At 33.7% G+C, this 18,668-nt stretch overlaps 1 protein-coding gene across 2 annotated transcripts; it reads right to left on the bottom strand.

The window, feature by feature from the left end:
• Positions 1 to 547: 547 nt before the first annotated feature.
• LOC132721920 (stimulated by retinoic acid gene 6 protein-like) lies at positions 548 to 16,657 on the bottom strand. 2 transcript variants are annotated; one of them, XM_060706302.1, is made up of 9 exons: positions 16,388 to 16,642; positions 13,877 to 14,052; positions 13,545 to 13,630; positions 11,945 to 12,078; positions 11,436 to 11,556; positions 10,647 to 10,704; positions 2,958 to 3,092; positions 1,021 to 1,106; positions 548 to 748 (listed from the first exon to the last, which is right to left on the bottom strand). In XM_060706302.1, the coding sequence occupies exons 2-9, from the start codon at positions 14,027 to 14,029 to the stop codon at positions 574 to 576; spliced, it is 948 nt and encodes a 315-aa protein (XP_060562285.1). In that variant the 5' UTR covers positions 14,030 to 14,052; positions 16,388 to 16,642; the 3' UTR covers positions 548 to 573. The 2 variants fall into 2 exon arrangements, with proteins under 2 accessions (XP_060562285.1, XP_060562286.1); XM_060706303.1 differs by lacking the exon at positions 2,958 to 3,092 and having other exon boundaries at positions 16,388 to 16,657.
• Between the last annotated feature and the right edge of the window lie 2,011 nt (positions 16,658 to 18,668).

Here is an 18,668-nt window from a genome sequence, read left to right as displayed (position 1 = left end):
GCCCATTTTTTGAAGAAGTCGGGGGAAAACATTTAAAACCGCCGGGCTTTTCTAGATAGGGAACAATTGATTGTTTGAAAAAGGGGACCCAAACGGGTATTACAATACGAAAGATTATATCCAACCAAAAACATTCCCAAAACATGTTTTTTTTTTTAAATTAATTTCAAAATGAGGAAAGAATATTTAAAAAAGGGCCTGGCAATCATTTAAAATTTCAAAACAAAAGATTTGTTTCAAAAAGGAAAACTTCTTTCTGGTTACTTTTAAAAATGATGGGCGATCATTAGGTGAAAAAAAATCAATTTTTAAAATGGCCGAGTGTAACTTATTCTTTCATAATAATTTAAAATTTTATAAAAATTTCAAAATGCCCCTAGCACGGGGAAAAAATTTGTAGGTTTAGGGGTTTCGTAATTTTGTAAAATTTGAGGGGTATGAAAAAAATTTCTTTTCCCCGGAATTTTAAAAATTTTTTTGAACAGGAAAAAAAATACTTTGGTATGAGTAATTAGTCAAATGAAATTCTTTGTAAAATTGCTCAAACAAAAAAGACTTGTAGTGTAAATTTCGTTAATTCCGAAAGTCCCCTTGAACACCGCTATTTAAAGTAACACGCGATACAAAACTACTTACGCTATATAGGAGCAAACCGGACATAAATATTGTTATCATGACACCAATTGGAAACCTAAATCCTGGTACAGGTCGTAGTATTTTGCGATGTATCCTTTGTGTCCATGTAATACTTTAAATAGGAAAAAAGACTCAAAAATATCTTGATAGAATGGCCGATACATTTATGTTTATTATAATATGGTATTATCTTTAAACAATTACTCAGAAATAACAAAAGGTGTATGGAATATCTTTTTTTTTGTTGTGTAAGAAAAAAACGACATAATACGAGACATGGTCATACTGAAAACTTTCATAATGTTGAAATTTGCATCTTTGCATTTGCATTAATTCAGACGCATAAAGTATCCAGCAATTCTTTTGTAAAGGTTATCTTCTTACCTTTCACTCATGTTGTTCAATAAATGTTGGTTCATAAGATGTTTTACGTATGTTAGGTGAAATGATCTACATAGTTTCACTTGTTCCTAAAAGAGTATACAAAAGAAAATAATTAATCAAAAACTTTTTTAAGTCTGGCAAAGAAATAAAGCACATGAACTCGTATATATTGCAAACTGAATATCATTAATACCAAAACTTGAAGCAGTGTAAATGTTTGATTGCCTATATGTCACTTAAATCTACCTGTTGAACCGTTATATTTCTATCAATAAATGATTGGTACCAGTAATTAAACTTAAATTATTCATTTTTAACATACTGCAAATAAATGAATTTGCTTTACACATATGAAATTGAAGGAAAGGAATTTTGCTAAAGATCATGACCAGCCACAAATTTGTTTAATTAATAACTAGGATTCCACATAAATATTCCAAAAGTCATGTGACTGCTTATAGTCATTTACTCAGAAATTGGTGCATAGGACTGTAATACTTTTTACTTGTCATTAATAGGGGTAAACGACATAATAATATTATAAAATGTTTAAGTGAGGAATAAGGACGAAATATTAAACGTACATAAGAGATTAACCTAGTAAGATCTTAAAGAAGATATGTCTAAAGACAAATGACACATTTGTATCACTTAACAATGAAATGGCTTTTGTACGACAAAAGCTGTCATTACATTGAAATTCAAAGTTTGAATAATCAAATGTTCTGAAAAACAAGCTTATTTTTTTCCTACTTTTAAGTATTTATGCCAAATATATCAACAGAATCGGGATTGATCTTGGCTTTTGCATTTTAGGCAAATTAAAAGTAATTGGTAGTTGATTAGAATCAGAATGTACGCGAGTAACAAAAGAAAATCTCTCATTACTGATTTACTGCGATATGTGTGTTTTTTGTTGGATGTAAGGGGTACCTTTTTACTATTTTACCGTGAAACGACCGCGTTTTTATAAGAATAGCTCATTGTAAATGTGACTAACAAACAATAACAGAAAAGTCATTTTTAATAATCCAGAAAATAATAACAAAAATAGAAAAAAATCTGTTAAAGCTATAAAACGAATTCTTGTAAGCCGAAAGAAATAAAACGATTAGTTTTGGTCAAAGCATTTATACTACTTTGCTCTGAAATAAGTTCATATCATATTTATAACTGTCAGTTTACTTTTGGTTTAACTTTCTTATATAAACACAAAATGAATGGATTTGAATATTTCATTCTTGGTAAAACTCTTTTTTCATTCTTGGTAAAACTCTTTTTTATACATGCATATTGTAAAGCAAGTATAACAAGTTATACACAGTCCCTGAAGAAAGTACCCATTTAATAATCATAAGTAAAATATAGACCAAAGCAAACGGTCATTGACACAGGGATGCATAACTATTACTGAATGAACACATTGTAGTTACTTTAATATGGTCACACAGACTTGAAAAAAGTCGGCGGCGTCATGATAACCAGCATCAATGTTTGTACAGTATGAAGCTATTGGTACGTGAACTTTTACATGATATATATTTAATTTGTTAAATTAAAACACAACAATTTGCAAGTACATAAAGGGGTTATAGTATGATGATTGGGGAAGATTGATTGACAGTAAGATTAATATTCGGAATCGTAAATCATGGATGTTTTATTGGAAAAAAAGAGTAAAGAGGTACGAGCCATTGATTTTGTGTAACAGATGGACAAAGTCACAACATAACTATGTAACTATAACGAGGCTTAATCTGTTAAACAGTTATATCATTTGAGGACACTTTCCTTTCACTGGTATGAAAATTAATTTCCCATACTTCTAAATTTATGATTCGCATATAATCTTTTTTAACAATAAAGAACACATCACATGCTTTGACTTCTTTGCAATTACATTTGCTGGATAATTATAAGTTAAAGAAATGTAATACCTCTGGACTAATCTTGTAGATTCCTTTTCTAATACATTTGAATAGTTTCAAACAAAACTTCAAAACTACTAAGGCGTTACAAATTGTCACAGGTAATTCTGTCATAAGGAGAAGGACCAACCAATTAACGTTAACCTAAAAGTAGAAATAAGAGCAATCAAAATGGTTCACATTAAAATTTAAGATAGAATTAAAAATGAACACAATGAAATTCATTTTTTAAATATTACATAGTAAAACATTATCTGAATAGTGGTTGATATTTACATAGGAGTTTACCTCCTTGGTCATAGTCTGATTCGCATAGAAGACGGAATGTAGAAGTCAGTCATCTAGATAAATATACATGCATCAATGTTATCATATAATGAACTAAACTCATGTAACCATGTTTTTTTAATCTAAAAAAATATGAGGATAGATCGTTCATTCGCGTTCGATTCTAGTGCAATAAATGATACTGAAATGTAGGATCAAACTTTATTTACAAGGCGGTCGCATCTAAAAAGAAGAAACACAGAATCCCTAAAGAACGCCCAAAATGACAAAATTGAAAATATTGCATGCTCGGTTTGATTCAGCTAGTTCATGGACGGTACTGGAAAATGCAAACTAGTTTCCAACCCCTTACACCGGCTGAAGCAGAATTAATCATTAAATACGAAAACTGTTAATTTTGAACTGAGAAGGATCCGGAATTGTTTTCATACGATGGTAATCATGGAACCTTCAATTTGACATGTTTTCCATGAAACATAAAGAAAGGTGTGTGCTCTTAACGAGCAAACAATGAAAGGAGCTAAAGAAAATATCTTTTTGAAAGGAGATCATAGGTTATGAAGCTTGCATATCACAGAGACAAGACGTCAAAAGAAAAAAAATTAAAAAGCTGACACCATATTATCCTTAGGGTGATAATACAGTATTTAAGTAGTAAGCTAGAACCACCTACATTGAAAAAAAGATCAAAAAGAAGAAACCAAAATTACCACAAACAAGTACACACAAAAATTAAGTCGTTTAAAACGATCATACAGAAGCGAAAATGTAGCATTTTTGATTATATGTACGGGCAAAATTTAAGGCATCCACACGATAAAAGTAACAATGATGTCCAATTCCAGGTGAAGTTGTTCTTACGACAGTATGAAGGATTTTTATAGACGTTATGGATATAGGACGTATGTGTGATTCTGGTGTAAGATGATCCATCTTTAAAAGGTTAAAAATCGACATTGTTGTATGCAGAGGGTGTGCCTTGAAAAAATAAAAGATTATGAAGAAGTCTGCTGGAGTGGGGGTTCGGGATAGTGGTTTCTTAGAATATGTGGTGAGAAGAGGTTATAAAAGTTTTGGACTTAATATTTTCAAACTAGTCATACACATAATGCCTTTTTATTAGAATATCTTAATCCCCGCGAGTCAATAAAATTGTTTGTTTTAGATTGTACTCAAAATTAGATATTAATGCTTTTCATTTCATTTTAGGACATAAAGAAGAAAATATTATGATTCTTACTGTAGCTAAAGTTAAAAGTGTTCACAGAAATAAAATCGGAAGTTTCAGTATGCTTAAGATTACAAATATACATCTGTTTTCTTTATTTTGGCGACTGGCTTGTCCAAATAAAACAGGTTATCGAAATATTGTGTTTCTCCCTTCTTATGTATACCTAGAATAAAGATGGACTTTCGAGAAATCGATACATTTTATGTAAGAGTTTTCTTCATTTACTTGGTCTGATAGCATTCCTGAAAAAACATACCAAAAGACCAGAATCTCTAGAAAAGCAAAGGACGGCATGTGCACATTGTAATGTTGCAGAAGAGGTTTGATTAATTAGTTTATGGACGTAAGTGCTAAATACAAGGTACTGTCCATGCCTCTAGCACGAATTTCGAATTATTCGCAGATGTGTTATAATGGAACATTCATTTTCTAAGTGCCCTTCCATGAAAAGCGGCGCGATCTCATTGTTTTAAACCAGGTAATTTGACAAACTAGTTTAGGACGTTTTTTCTGCATTTGACCTTTAAAGTAAGACCTTGACCTTTGACTAAGCCACACGGTTCTTGCGCACAACACGCCAACTTAGATTGTTGAAACTTTGTGCCAGGTTATTTTAAACTCCACCAGTTAGTGATAGGGTTATGGTGCAAAGGAGGTGTTTGAGACCATTTTACGCATTTTACCCTTACGCATGACATTGACTTTGACCTAACCACATGGTTCTTGCGCGCGATATGCCATCTTATGATGTTTAAAAAATTTGTTCCAGGTCATTTGAAATTTAATGAGCTAGTGACTGAGTAAAGGTGCGGACAAGCTCTTTAAGACCATTAATTTGCATTTGAACTTTGATCATTATTTTGCATTTTATCTTAAAACATGACTGTTGATCTAGCCACATGTTTTTTTTTTGTTTTACGCGTGACATGCCGTAGCATGTTGTTAAACATCTGTGCTAGGTTATTTGAAACTAATTCCATCAGCTAGTGATAATGCGGACAAACTATTTGAGACATTTTTTGCATTTGACCTAGCCACACGGTTCTTTTGCATGATACGCCTTCTCATTATTGTAAAAACTTCTTTAACGTTATTTTAAATTCTGCCTACTAGTGACAGAGTTACAACCTGGACAAGCATTAACCGGACAGTATTGAGACATTGATCATTGACCTAGCCTAAGGGCTCTTACGCGCGACTAATTAACATTTGTACCAGGTTAATTTGAAAATTCACCTGCTAGTGATAGAAATATGTTGCGAACAAGCTGTTTCAGGCCATTTGTTTTGCATTTGACCTTAAAGTATGACCTTATCTTTGATCTAGCCACACGGTTCCTGCGCGCGATGCGCCATCTTATAAATTTGAACATTTGTGCAGAGTTATTTCAAAACCCCACCAACTATTTATTTAGTTATGGTGCTGACAAGCTGTTTAAGTCAATATTTTTTTGCATTTGACCTGAAAATATAACCTTGACATTTGAGCTAGTCACACGTTTATTTCGCATGACACGCCGCCTCATTATTGTTAACATTTGTGCTAAGTTAATTTAAATTCTGCCTACTAATGATGGAGTTACGTCCCGGACAATCATAACCGCCGCACGTTCTAACATTTTGGTTTTATGTGACTACTGCGAATTCACTTATATTCGTGCGTTATGAAATTTCGTGGTTTTATCAAAACGGGCATTTTTCGTGGGTTCTTAAATTCGTTGATTTTCGTTTTCTTGTTAAAAAAAATTCAGTAACCTAATGTAAAGTAATCTTAATCGCCGAACATTTTACTTACAACATGTACATATCGTTACTTGTCACACAGCGGTTGTCAATAAATTTAATCCTTGCCTCTGGGCATAACTCTAATATAGCATAATTGACTGCAATTAATCACATTTTATGTGACATGATATGCACCTCCATTGGTCACACTGCCCCTGTAATTCGCCGATGTAAACACCGCATAATTTATACGACACCTGGCACGTTTTAACCAGCGAGTTTAAAAGTTTACACCCTGAATTGGTCTTAACATATTTGACAGTAACTACACGCAACGTCACAGCGACTGTGTTTTACATGCATATAAATTATTCTCGGTAAATAACACGAGTATATGTGGATCTTGTAAAAGTCGGTGGCGTCCTTGATGTTTACGGAATAGCATTCGCACAAATACAGATTAAAATTCATATAAACTGTATCATTTAAAAACGACAAAAGAAAGTACAATAAATCTGTTTTAGCGATCGTATTTTTTATAGTTTTGTGTACTTACGACATTAATATCAAATACTTTTTTTAAATTAATAAGAGAAAACTGACAATTTTTATTAGCGCTAATTATTTCACTGCCTGGGTGAAAAAATAAAAGATTATGAAGAAGTCTGATGGAGTGGGGGTTCGGGATAGTGGTTTCTTAGAATATGTGGTGAGAAGAGGTTATAAAAGTTTTAGACTTAATATTTTCAAACTAGTCATACACATAATGCCTTTTTATTAGAATATCTTAATCCCCGCGAGTCAATAAAATTGTTTGTTTTAGATTGTACTCAAAATTAGATATTAATGCTTTTCATTTCATTTTAGGCCATAAAGAAGAAAATATTATGATTCTTACTGTAGCTAAAGGTAAAAGTGTTCACAGAAATAAAATCGGAAGTTTCAGTATGCTGTTTTCTTTATTTTGGCGACTGGCTTGTTCAAATAAAACAGGTTATCGAAAAATTGTGTTTTTCCCTTCTTATATATACCTAGAATAAAGATGGACTTTCGAGAAATCGATACATTTTATGTAAGAGTTTTCTTCATTTATTTGGTCTGATAGCATTCCTGAAAAAACACACCAAAAGACCAGAATCTCTAGAAAAGCAAAGGACGGCATGTGCAGCTTGTAATGTTGCAGAAGCGGTTTCATTAATTAGTTTATGGACGTAAGTGCTAAATACAAGGTACTGTCCATGCCTCTAGCACGAATTTCGAATTATTCGCAGATGTGTTTATAATGGAACATTCATTTTCTAAGTGCCCTTCCATGAAAAGCGGCGCGATCTCATTGTTTTAAACCAGGTAATTTGACAAACTAGTTTAGGACGTTTTTTCTGCATTTGACCTTTAAAGTAAGACCTTGACCTTTGACTAAGCCACACGGTTCTTGCGCACGACACGCCAACTTAGATTGTTGAAACTTTGTGCCAGGTTATTTTAAACTCCACCAGTTAGTGATAGGGTTATGGTGCAAAGGAGGTGTTTGAGACCATTTTACGCATTTTACCCTTACGCATGACATTGACTTTGACCTAACCACATGGTTCTTGCGCGCGATATGCCATCTTATGATGTTAAAAAATTTGTTCCAGGTCATTTGAAATTTAATGAGCTAGTGACTGAGTAAAGGTGCGGACAAGCTCTTTAAGACCATTAATTTGCATTTGAACTTTGATCATTATTTTGCATTTTATCTTAAAACATGACTGTTGATCTAGCCACATGTTTTTTTTTGTTTTACGCGTGACATGCCGTAGCATGTTGTTAAACATCTGTGCTAGGTTATTTGAAACTAATTCCATCAGCTAGTGATAATGCGGACAAACTATTTGAGACATTTTTTGCATTTGACCTAGCCACACGGTTCTTTTGCATGATACGCCTTCTCATTATTGTAAAAACTTCTTTAACGTTATTTTAAATTCTGCCTACTAGTGACAGAGTTACAACCTGGACAAGCATTAACCGGACAGTATTGAGACATTGATCATTGACCTAGCCTAAGGGCTCTTACGCGCGACTAATTAACATTTGTACCAGGTTAATTTGAAATTTCACCTGCTAGTGATAGAAATATGTTGCGAACAAGCTGTTTCAGGCCATTTGTTTTGCATTTGACCTTAAAGTATGACCTTATTCTTTGATCTAGCCACACGGTTCCTGCGCGCGATGCGCCATCTTATAAATTTGAACATTTGTGCAGAGTTATTTGAAAACCCACCAACTATTTATTTAGTTATGGTGCTGACAAGCTGTTTAAGTCAATATTTTTTTGCATTTGACCTGAAAATATAACCTTGACATTTGAGCTAGTCACACGTTTATTTCGCATGACACGCCGCCTCATTATTGTTAACATTTGTGCTAAGTTAATTTAAATTCTGCCTACTAATGATGGAGTTACGTCCCGGACAATCATAACCGCCGCACGTTCTAACATTTTGGTTTTATGTGACTACTGCGAATTCACTTATATTCAGCGTTATGAAATTTCGTGGTTTTATCAAAACGGGCATTTTCGTGGGTTCTTAAATTCGTTGATTTTCGTTTTCTTGTTAAAAAAATTCAGTAACCTAATGTAAAGTAATCTTAATCGCCGAACATTTTTACTTACAACATGTACATATCTTTACTTGTCACACAGCGGTTGTCAATAAATTTAATCCTTGCCTCTGGGCATAACTCTAATATAGCATAATTGACTGCAATTATCACATTTATGTGACATGATATGCACCTCCATTGGTCACACTGCCCCTGTAATTCGCCGATGTAAACACCGCATAATTTATACGACACCTGGCACGTTTTAACCAGCGAGTTTAAAAGTTTACACCCTGAATTGGTCTTAACATATTTGACAGTAACTACACGCAACGTCACAGCGACTGTGTTTTACATGCATATAAATTATTCTCGGTAAATAACACGAGTATATGTGGATCTTGTAAAAGTCGGTGGCGTCCTTGATGTTTACGGAATAGCATTCGCACAAATACAGATTAAAATTCATATAAACTGTATCATTTAAAAACGACAAAAGAAAGTACAATAAATCTGTTTTAGCGATCGTATTTTTTATAGTTTTGTGTACTTACGACATTAATATCAAAGACTTTTTTTAAATTAATAAGAGCAAACTGACAATTTTTATTAGCGCTAATTATTTCACTGCCTGGGTTCCCATATTTACTCGATTATGTCAAGTATTCTTGTTAACACAATCAAGTCCTAGTAGACTACAACGATCAAGTATGTATATGCGACATTTGTGATAGTAAATTGAGGACATAAAGTCGAGTTTTCTTTCAAGTTTCTTAAATATTGCAAACGGATTTATTATGTCACTAACCTGGTTATCTGCCTGTACTTACATACATTTCATGAAATACCGGCCGGAAAAGAGCCGACGCATGTTTGTAATATATAGAACAGAGACTGGGTAAGACGTATTTGTTGGGATAAAAGTTCGTCGGATCTTAAATTCGTGAATTGACCTACCCACGAAAACCACGAAAATACGTGTCCCACGAATAATAATGATTTTACTGTATTTAATTGTTCTTAAAAGCCAAATATAACCAAAAAAGTGACATAAAACTTTATGGAATGTATAGGATCAAAGAAAATTTACTGTTTCTTATTGTTCCAATACCCACATAAACCAAGTGTTGCTCGGACAGACGGACGGACGCACGTAAGAAAATACACCGAACAGCCATTGTGACAATTATGTCGAGCTCTCCGTTAAGGGCTCGACAAAAAAGCTTAAGTCTTAAACAAGAAACAATGGGTAGAACTATACAAAATGTACTTTGAAAGAGGATCAGAGGTCATGAAACCTGCACATAACATATACAACGACTTCCCAAAGCAGCAACATATCCGAAGGATTATTAAATAACATTAAAGAGAAAATAGAAGTAAATAGTCTTTCAGAAACTGTTATCTTCAGACAAATAAATAATTGTTCAACTTGAACAATTTAACAATGTTGTTTACATAAACAACTGTGGACTTATGATTCGTGAACTGTTATTAAGAATTTACAATATATACCAAACAATAAACAATATAAAAAGGACTTCCGCGGTTATTTTACATATATGTGTAGCATAACCGAAACTTTGATGTTCTATTTGAATTGTACAATTTGAAGAGATTCCTCATCTTTTCATCTTATTTTCTGATAATAGCCAGTTCCATTTTAAACTAATCAGACAATATTGCTGTTTATGATGATGATCTATGATAAAAAAATATAGATTGCCTCAAAGAAAATGAACAGTACGGTTTTTAGAATGCATAAACCACTGTCTCACATAGATAAAATTAGGATCGTACTTTTTTACTTTTATTCAGAATAGAACAATATTAATTTGAAATCATTCGTTTTAATTACGTCCTTACTTGGTTTAAACCAAAGCAAATTCCTTCTGTGACAACTTGTACCATCTCAAAAGCAAACCTAAAACAAAACAAAACAACAAAAAGAAAAACAAAGAAAAATTAACAACAACAATAAATAAAATAAAATATTCTTCATATTAACAAGCCGCTAAATTTAAGCAGGCCGACAAAAAATACTCAGACTTTAACTATACTCTTTTTGTCGCTGACTATGGAATAGATAAGGAAAGAACATATTTATGTATGTAAGGTATTATATTACTAAATAAAATGTCACTAACAGTAGTGTTACATATATAAACTGTTTATCATTTATCAAATTTAAAAAAAAATATGTTTGTAAATTCCGCAAAATGCTTGAATTCCTCAATTTGGTTTTTTTATGTTATAAATGGCCTCAAGTCGATTGGTCGATTGTAAGCTAACGTGTAATATATTGCTTAAAAGCCTTTTACTCTGTCTCAATCCAGTGACAGCACTTTGAAATCAGTTTTGATGGGAAAAAAAGATTCCGAGACGTTCCCCGTTGCCATGGTTACATACAATTTAAGGTTGTGCATGCTGTTACAGAGATTTTGGTCCAGTCAACATTTGTGCCAAGTTCCATCAGTATTGAAGCTTTTTTCATTGTTTCGTAGCAGTTTGAACTTTTAACAGCAGGGTTTTCAATGAAAACGGTCATTTTTCACAATATGCTCATGCAGTAAAGGGTATTTATGACTAAGTTATCATTATTGTAATAAGACTATTATTGTAAATATTTACGGGTGTTCATCCTGAAAAACTTACCATCCTAGAGAATAAAGAAGTCCCGCTATAGCACCAACCAATTTATGACGTGTCGTCATGCAGGCAAATAAGGGGTAACATACAACACTAGTCTCCAAACATAAAATGTATACCATAAAAACTGAAAAAATTTCATACGTACTGATAAACACCATGCTCTAACAAATACTTTAACATCATGATATAATATGTATCAAATCAATCAAAATGGAACCTTCAGGAGTAACTCATGGTACAAAAGAAAATGTTGCAAGTTCGAATATATTGAGCCTAAAACGCTTTTAAAAAAATAAAAACAACCAATTTGACATTATTAATGTACATGAAATAATGAATACAATAATTTTTTGCCGGATACACCGTACGCCTGCCTTTTGTCAAATGATTAAAATAGAGAAAGTGAACAATTACAGGGGTCGTTGAACTGGTAGTAAAAATATTTTTACTTACTGACATTTTTATAAAAACAAAGGTGACTTCTATTAAAATTACAACCAAAATCAACTTACTTTTTCCCCAGATCGGCCAGTCTAGCTCTTTTGAGACCAATTTCAATGTAACAGCTAGTATGTTTCCGGTCACAGACCCAAATGCAAGCATAACACCCCAGCGGTTAGAAGGCTCGTCCAAAAATCCAAGCGGTCTAGAAATTAATAATATTAAGTAGGATATTGCTAAATGTGGGTGTGTATATATGCATGTGTTTATATTGTTTTCTTTGGTAACCATACCAAACTATTACATATTTTCTTTGAAATCTTTTGTCGAAAGCATAATTCAATCAAATACTGTGTGTTCATGTTCTAACAATAATGAGCTTTTTAATGTCTTATAAGGGGATCAAATCTAAAAAATTATTTAATGAAATAACCAATGATATAATGCATTACAAAATCACGAGATGAAAATAGTGCATAAAGAAACTAGAAATGTGTCCATAGGATACGGGTGCCCCCACCGCGCCACTGTTCTGTCAATCTTATGACTCTAGGTCAAATATTTTTTGAAAACTAAAAATCTTTTACTTAGTAAAGGGCAATAACTTTACAAATACTGAATAAATCCGCAAGCAAACCCCAAGGTGCATAAGTACACATGCTGACCAACATTCTTGTAAACTTTTAGGCCTACAAGTGAAATACGTTGGGCTGTGCATGAACAAGTTGAAAATTGCAAATTTATACTACTGTAAGTCAAGGGCAATAACTCTAACAAAACTGAAAACAATCCACATACAAAGTCCCAGGTGCATAGCTTCACAGTGATGTGAATCATTATTCCTATCTATAATTTAGTGATGTTGATCATTATTCATTATTCTGTAAAGTTGGTTGATTCTAACTCAAGCACTCAAGGAACAAATAATAACATAATGAAACGGTTTTTACAAAGTCAATGGAAATAACTCTACAAATACTGGATAAATCCACAAGCGAAACCCAGGTGCAAAACTAAATATACTGAGCAACCTTCCCGTAAGGTTTAATGACTCTATGTCAAATCCTTTTTGAGTTACATGCGACACAAGTTGAAAATTGCAAAACTTTTCTAAGTCAAGGGCAATAACTCTAAAAATACTAAATAAATCAAGACAAAAATACCCAGGTGCGCAACTAAGCATGCTGATCAATATTCCTGTAAAGTTTCATGACTCTAGGTCAAATACTTTTGAGTTACATGCAACACAAGTTGAAAATTGCAAAATTTTACTTAGTCAAGGGCAATAACTCTAAAAATACTAAAAATATCCAAACGAAAATACACAGGTGCACAATAACACATGCTGATCAACATTCCTGTAAAGTTTCATGACTCTAGGTCAAATACTTTTTGAGTCACGTGCGACACAAGTAGAAAATTGCAAATTTGTACTAAGTCAAGGGCAATAACTCTAAAAATACTAAAAATATCCAGACGAAAATACCCAGGTGCACAACTACACATGCTGATCAACATTCCTGTAAAGTTTCGTGATTCTAGGTCAAATACTTTTTGAGTTACGTGCGACACAAAAGAGAACGGACGGACGGAAGGACGGACGGACGGACGGACAAGGGTAAATCTAAATGCCCGACACTAAAGCGGGGGCACAAAAAGAAGACATTTTACCGTACAACAGCTGGGCGTCCTCCCAATATGTTTGGTTTTAGCGCCTTTCTCTTTTCCATAAAACACAATAACAGAATGATGGCGACCTTTACAATAACGTAAATCATGACGATAATTTTACCTCTAACATGAAATAAGTTTTTGATACAACGTAATAGCATACGTTAATCAATTCGAAGTTAAGAATGTAACTTATATGATAACAAAACAATTTTAATTGGTAAATGTTTTATAATCAAATGTAATTATTTATTTCTAAGAGACATTGATAAAATGCTCAACTTGATAAGTTTCCAATATGAAAATAATATGTATCTAGTGTAGTTACTTACAGCTGGAATCAAGAACCAGTGAATATAATCTTTAGATATATTCCATGCATCTTCGTTACAAAACTGTGGATCGACTGTTGTCAACAATGGATTGACCGTTGTTAATAATGGACTGACTGTTGTCAAGAATGGATGAACTGTTGCCGTCGTCATGTTACTTTCTTTGATGGCTGTGGCTGTGAAAATGAACGTATAGTAATGTTGATTATGTTACTACAGTGAAAGTGGTATTGTTGTTACAAGTGCTGATGATGATAATTATGCGTCCTCGAATTGTACCGCAGATGGAAATAATGATATTTTTACAATGTTACAACCGCCTCCGTGGTCGAGGGGCTAGAGTCGATGACTTCTTATCCAGTTAGTGATGTGGTTGATATTGACGGTGGTTATGGTAATTAAAGTACGGGTGGTGGTGATTTTAATCACAAAGTTTTGTCGGTAATAATGTCGTTGTTACAGGGTTGATAGTATGATAGTGGTTATCTTTATGATGATAGTAGAATGATGCTAATAATGTTTGGCCTGTTACTGTCGTGCTTGTGATAATGTTTTTAAGATGAGGTTACTTGTGTTGTTGTTGTTTATAATTATTGTTTTTGTTGGTGGTTAGTGGTGATGTTGGAAGTGATTATGAAGATGACGATGATGATGATTTTGCTTTTGCTTTTGATTGAATTATTACCATGAATTTTGATTGCATTTAAATTGGTGATGTTGATGTGGTGTGAATAAAATCTAGCCTTTGTCTCTTGTGTTTGTTTCAATGAAATTTAATATGCGTAAAGTAAAATAGAAATAATAACTGGTACGAGTCATTAAAAGACCATTGCACTGCAAGTGCAGTCCATGGAAACCTCATGCATAAAATATTACTTTAAGCAGATGTGTATTTATATGATAGTATTGATATTATTGAACGTCAAATAAAAAACGATATTGATTAAAAATAGTGTCATATTTTGAATGTCAAATATATACTTGCTCAACTTTTGCTAAACATCATATGTTTGAGTGTGAATATTTTGGTGACAACTTTATTAATGCCGTGTGGAAGGTTTTAAATGTTGATTTACTGTTTTATCAATTCTGCTGAAGGACGAATTGAACCATATTAATTAGTTTTACATTGATTTTGTGGTAGAGAAGAGGATGATACCCTCTTTGAAGATTTCAGAACATGCAGCATGTTTTCAAAATTTGTTAAATTGGATTTAAGACTTAATACCGTGTGTGTGACTCGTGACTATCAATGGAAGCTTGGCAGAAATTTTTTATACGCCCTTTTATGTTTCTGATCGTTCTAACGAGTATGGCTACACATTCTTGGACCAACATGACTCCAAGCTCCTGGATGGTTCTGGGTTGCAGCTGACGAGCTGAAATTCTAACCTACAGCTCATTCCACATGTGTTCTGTAATTTCTGTTGGATTTAAGTCAGATGAGCGACCTGGCCAGTCCATGTGTTCAATAGGCTCCATTTCTAGGTAGTCCTTAACCACCCTGGCCCTATGGGGCGAGCATTGTCGTCCATTAGAATAAACTGAGCGCCGACTGCTTCACCATACAACCTAACCTGGTTGTCTAAGATGATGTCTATGTATCGCTGACCTGTCAATGTGCCTCTTTTTAGCACAACCAGGCCAGTTGGTTCAAAGCTGATGCCTCCTCAGACCATAACTAACCCATCTCCGTGGCGGTCATGCTCAGCAATATTAGCAGCCTGAAACCTATCTGTGTAGTCTAGGCAGAACCTGGACTCATCAGTGAACAGAACGTGTCTCCAGTCAGGCATGGTTCATAGTGTATGCTCCATGGTCCATTCCAAACTGGCTTCGTGATGTCTCACGTCAAGAGGATACGTTTGCAAGGGATTTTCGTTGCAAATTACCTTCATGTAGCCTTCTACGTACCATCTGCGTGGAAACACTGACCCCCACAATTTTAGTAAGGCCATTTCGAAGAGAAGCTGCATCCAAAAACCTTGCACGGCGTGCTTGAACGACCAAAACCTGTCCTTAGCTGATGTTGTGACACTTTGCCGACCTCCAGCATGCCTATTGACGGGTGCACCATGTAGCCGGTATCTCTCCTAGGCTCTGGTGATGACGGTATGGTGTACACCAAGCGCCGCACCAAGCTGGCGGAAGGTGGGCCCTGCTGCACCATTCCTACAGCCTTCTTTAACTCTGCTCCTCTTATGCCGCCTTATGTAAGCACCCGCCATATTAAAGTTACAGATGTAAGAAATGTAAGCCACTGAATGAAAATAAGCCGGTAATGTCGCTGTAAAGAAAAGCCATGTGATTGGTCACCCCATAAAAACATGAAAATATAGGGGTGCATGCTTTTAATGGAACAGTCAACACGGATGCATGTCAAAACATTTCTGAATCAGAATATTAAAAAATTGGAAAGAAATCTGTTTTATACTTGTGATAATATAAATATCAACTAATGGAAGTTAAGTAGTATATTTTAAGCCATGGAAATAGAAACCGATAACTTACCGAAGTTCAAGTACTAATATTCCTTCAAATCTTATTTCTTTCAAAATAACAAATATACTTCAAGTTACTTTAAAAAGAAATAATATTAACAACAAGTCCTAAAACCCCATATCAAATGTTTAATAAAACTTCCTGTTAAAAACTTCCTGTTTAAAATTCCTAAAAATGTTAATATATAGCCTTCTTTTGAGATTTAAACGTTTTGATTGTGCTTGTTATAAATGAGTGACGGTCTCAACAATCGTCTGTTTGTATAAAACTGTTTTAAAAAGATTACACCGTCATTCTTGAGTTTCGTGCATATTTTTATCGCCTTAGTTGTAACCTGAGTTAGACAGCTAGTTGAGTTGAATTTCTTCCGTGAAATTCATCGTTAATAAAATCCCACCAACAAAAACCTTTAATGTATGATATAAAAAAACAATTATTTGTACCGCTTAAGGTAGTCATAATGTAATGCTGTCTCGCCAAAAAATTCTAACTTTGGCTAATATTGTAAAAGAATCGGTCATTTCTGTTCTGGAACGTAATTTTTCACAATATTCGGTATTCAATAATTTTTACCAGTTATAAACGAAAGTTAGTACAAAGCAATAAAGGATAAGCGATTGTAAATATTATAATGCCAAAGAATTTGAAAAAAAATAATGTTCCGTGAATAACCGATTTGTTACAATATTTGTCGATGTGTTAGAATTTATTTGGCAGGAAAACATTACTGTAATGTAACCTTAATGCTGCCATAAGTATTTTTCGTTTTCGTTCGTTTACATACCTTTGTAATGCCGTTTGATCAGCTGCAGAGAAACGGAACTTTCATTTCACTACGATGATGAGATCATCCATAATAAACTTGAACACATTACTGACTTTTTTATTACTGTATGATGTTCACTTGTACAGTTGGAAGTGTGGACAAAATCTAAAAGTAGTCTGCAATAGTCATTGGTAACGTTAACAGTGTCAGAATTCTAATATAAAACTTGTAAATTAAATGCTTTATCAAACCGACACGTATGCGATCTAAAATGCGGTGGTGTGACATTGACAAACGGGTGCAGGATTTCTTTTTCCTGTATGGGGTTTGGTTATTCCGAACGAGTACACCATGTTTAAGCAGATCGATAAATTATCCGCATGTTAAAATCTTTTCTCTAGTTTTTTTGCACAAAATTGTCCTATGTCGAAATTGAATCTTATGATTACTCAATTGTACGCTCACAGTTTCCAGTCTCGAGATAGACTTGGAATATTTTTCTTTATGTGTATGATTAAGATACATATTTGTTACACAGACATTATTGCATATCATCACTGTGTTGACGTTAAACTTTTAAATTTCATGTTTGATCGAGGCAAGTAAAAAGTAATTAAAAATTTCTGCTAAGAAATTATATTTTTGTACGTGAGAGAACTTTAATCATTATGTCACTGTTTTCTAAGTTTGTCTTCTGGAGTAGCAACCTCACGCTCGTTCTGCCATCTCTTATTTGCGGACACCCTTTAATCGTGTAAAGGGGCCTTTTACATAAAGATCGGCCGTAACATATGTCCTTGAATTGACTATGTCCTATCTGAACAGGGACATTTTCAGCCTAACGGCCAAACGGCTATTAATATCGAAAGCTGCACTTAAATATGCACGTGTTGGTTCGTTTATGATCAGTGTTCTAGAGCAATCAACTATCTTCTATATGTATATAAATCAAATCATATATCTCACACTTATAAACATCCTGATTGAATTAATTTTTGGTTTGTTGTCATGTATGATACAAAATACTATCAACATAATTATTAATGCTTTTAAAGACCTTCCTTTATTGACCATGCTTTTAAAGACCTTCCTTTATTGACCAATAAACATTGATTGCAAAACATATCAACAAAATAAAAGGATATTTTCCGTAATTGCCGCACCGTCGTGTACGATAAAATAGCATTCACAGTTATCATGGTAACAGTGATACTTCGTCATCGTGCACCTGCTAAATGCTCCGATTTGTATCATTTTTTGCTTAAAACACTTATCCACTAGCAGATAAAATATGTTTTATCGATAAGATCGTTTACATTTCAAAATATAATGGAGTGCAGCAAGATTAGCACCTGTTTATACGGTTTAATAGCGTGTGTATTTAAGATAGCGAACGCGCCGTCTAGTAGATATGCATTGCTCATATAGCAATGGGGAAAATGTTAGACTTGATGTTGTGCATTTTTTTCTTGTTTTAACAAAATCACATTGTTTTCAAATTTTCTAATAAAAATAACTTTTCTG

Source organism: Ruditapes philippinarum, unplaced genomic scaffold (genome assembly GCF_026571515.1).
Source record: "Ruditapes philippinarum isolate M1 unplaced genomic scaffold, ASM2657151v2 ctg6381_1_1_1_1, whole genome shotgun sequence".
NCBI classification, from domain to species: Eukaryota; Metazoa; Mollusca; class Bivalvia; order Venerida; family Veneridae; genus Ruditapes; species Ruditapes philippinarum.
The sequence above is the reverse complement of the archived record's forward strand: the minus strand, read 5'-3'. Positions and strand labels throughout refer to the sequence as shown.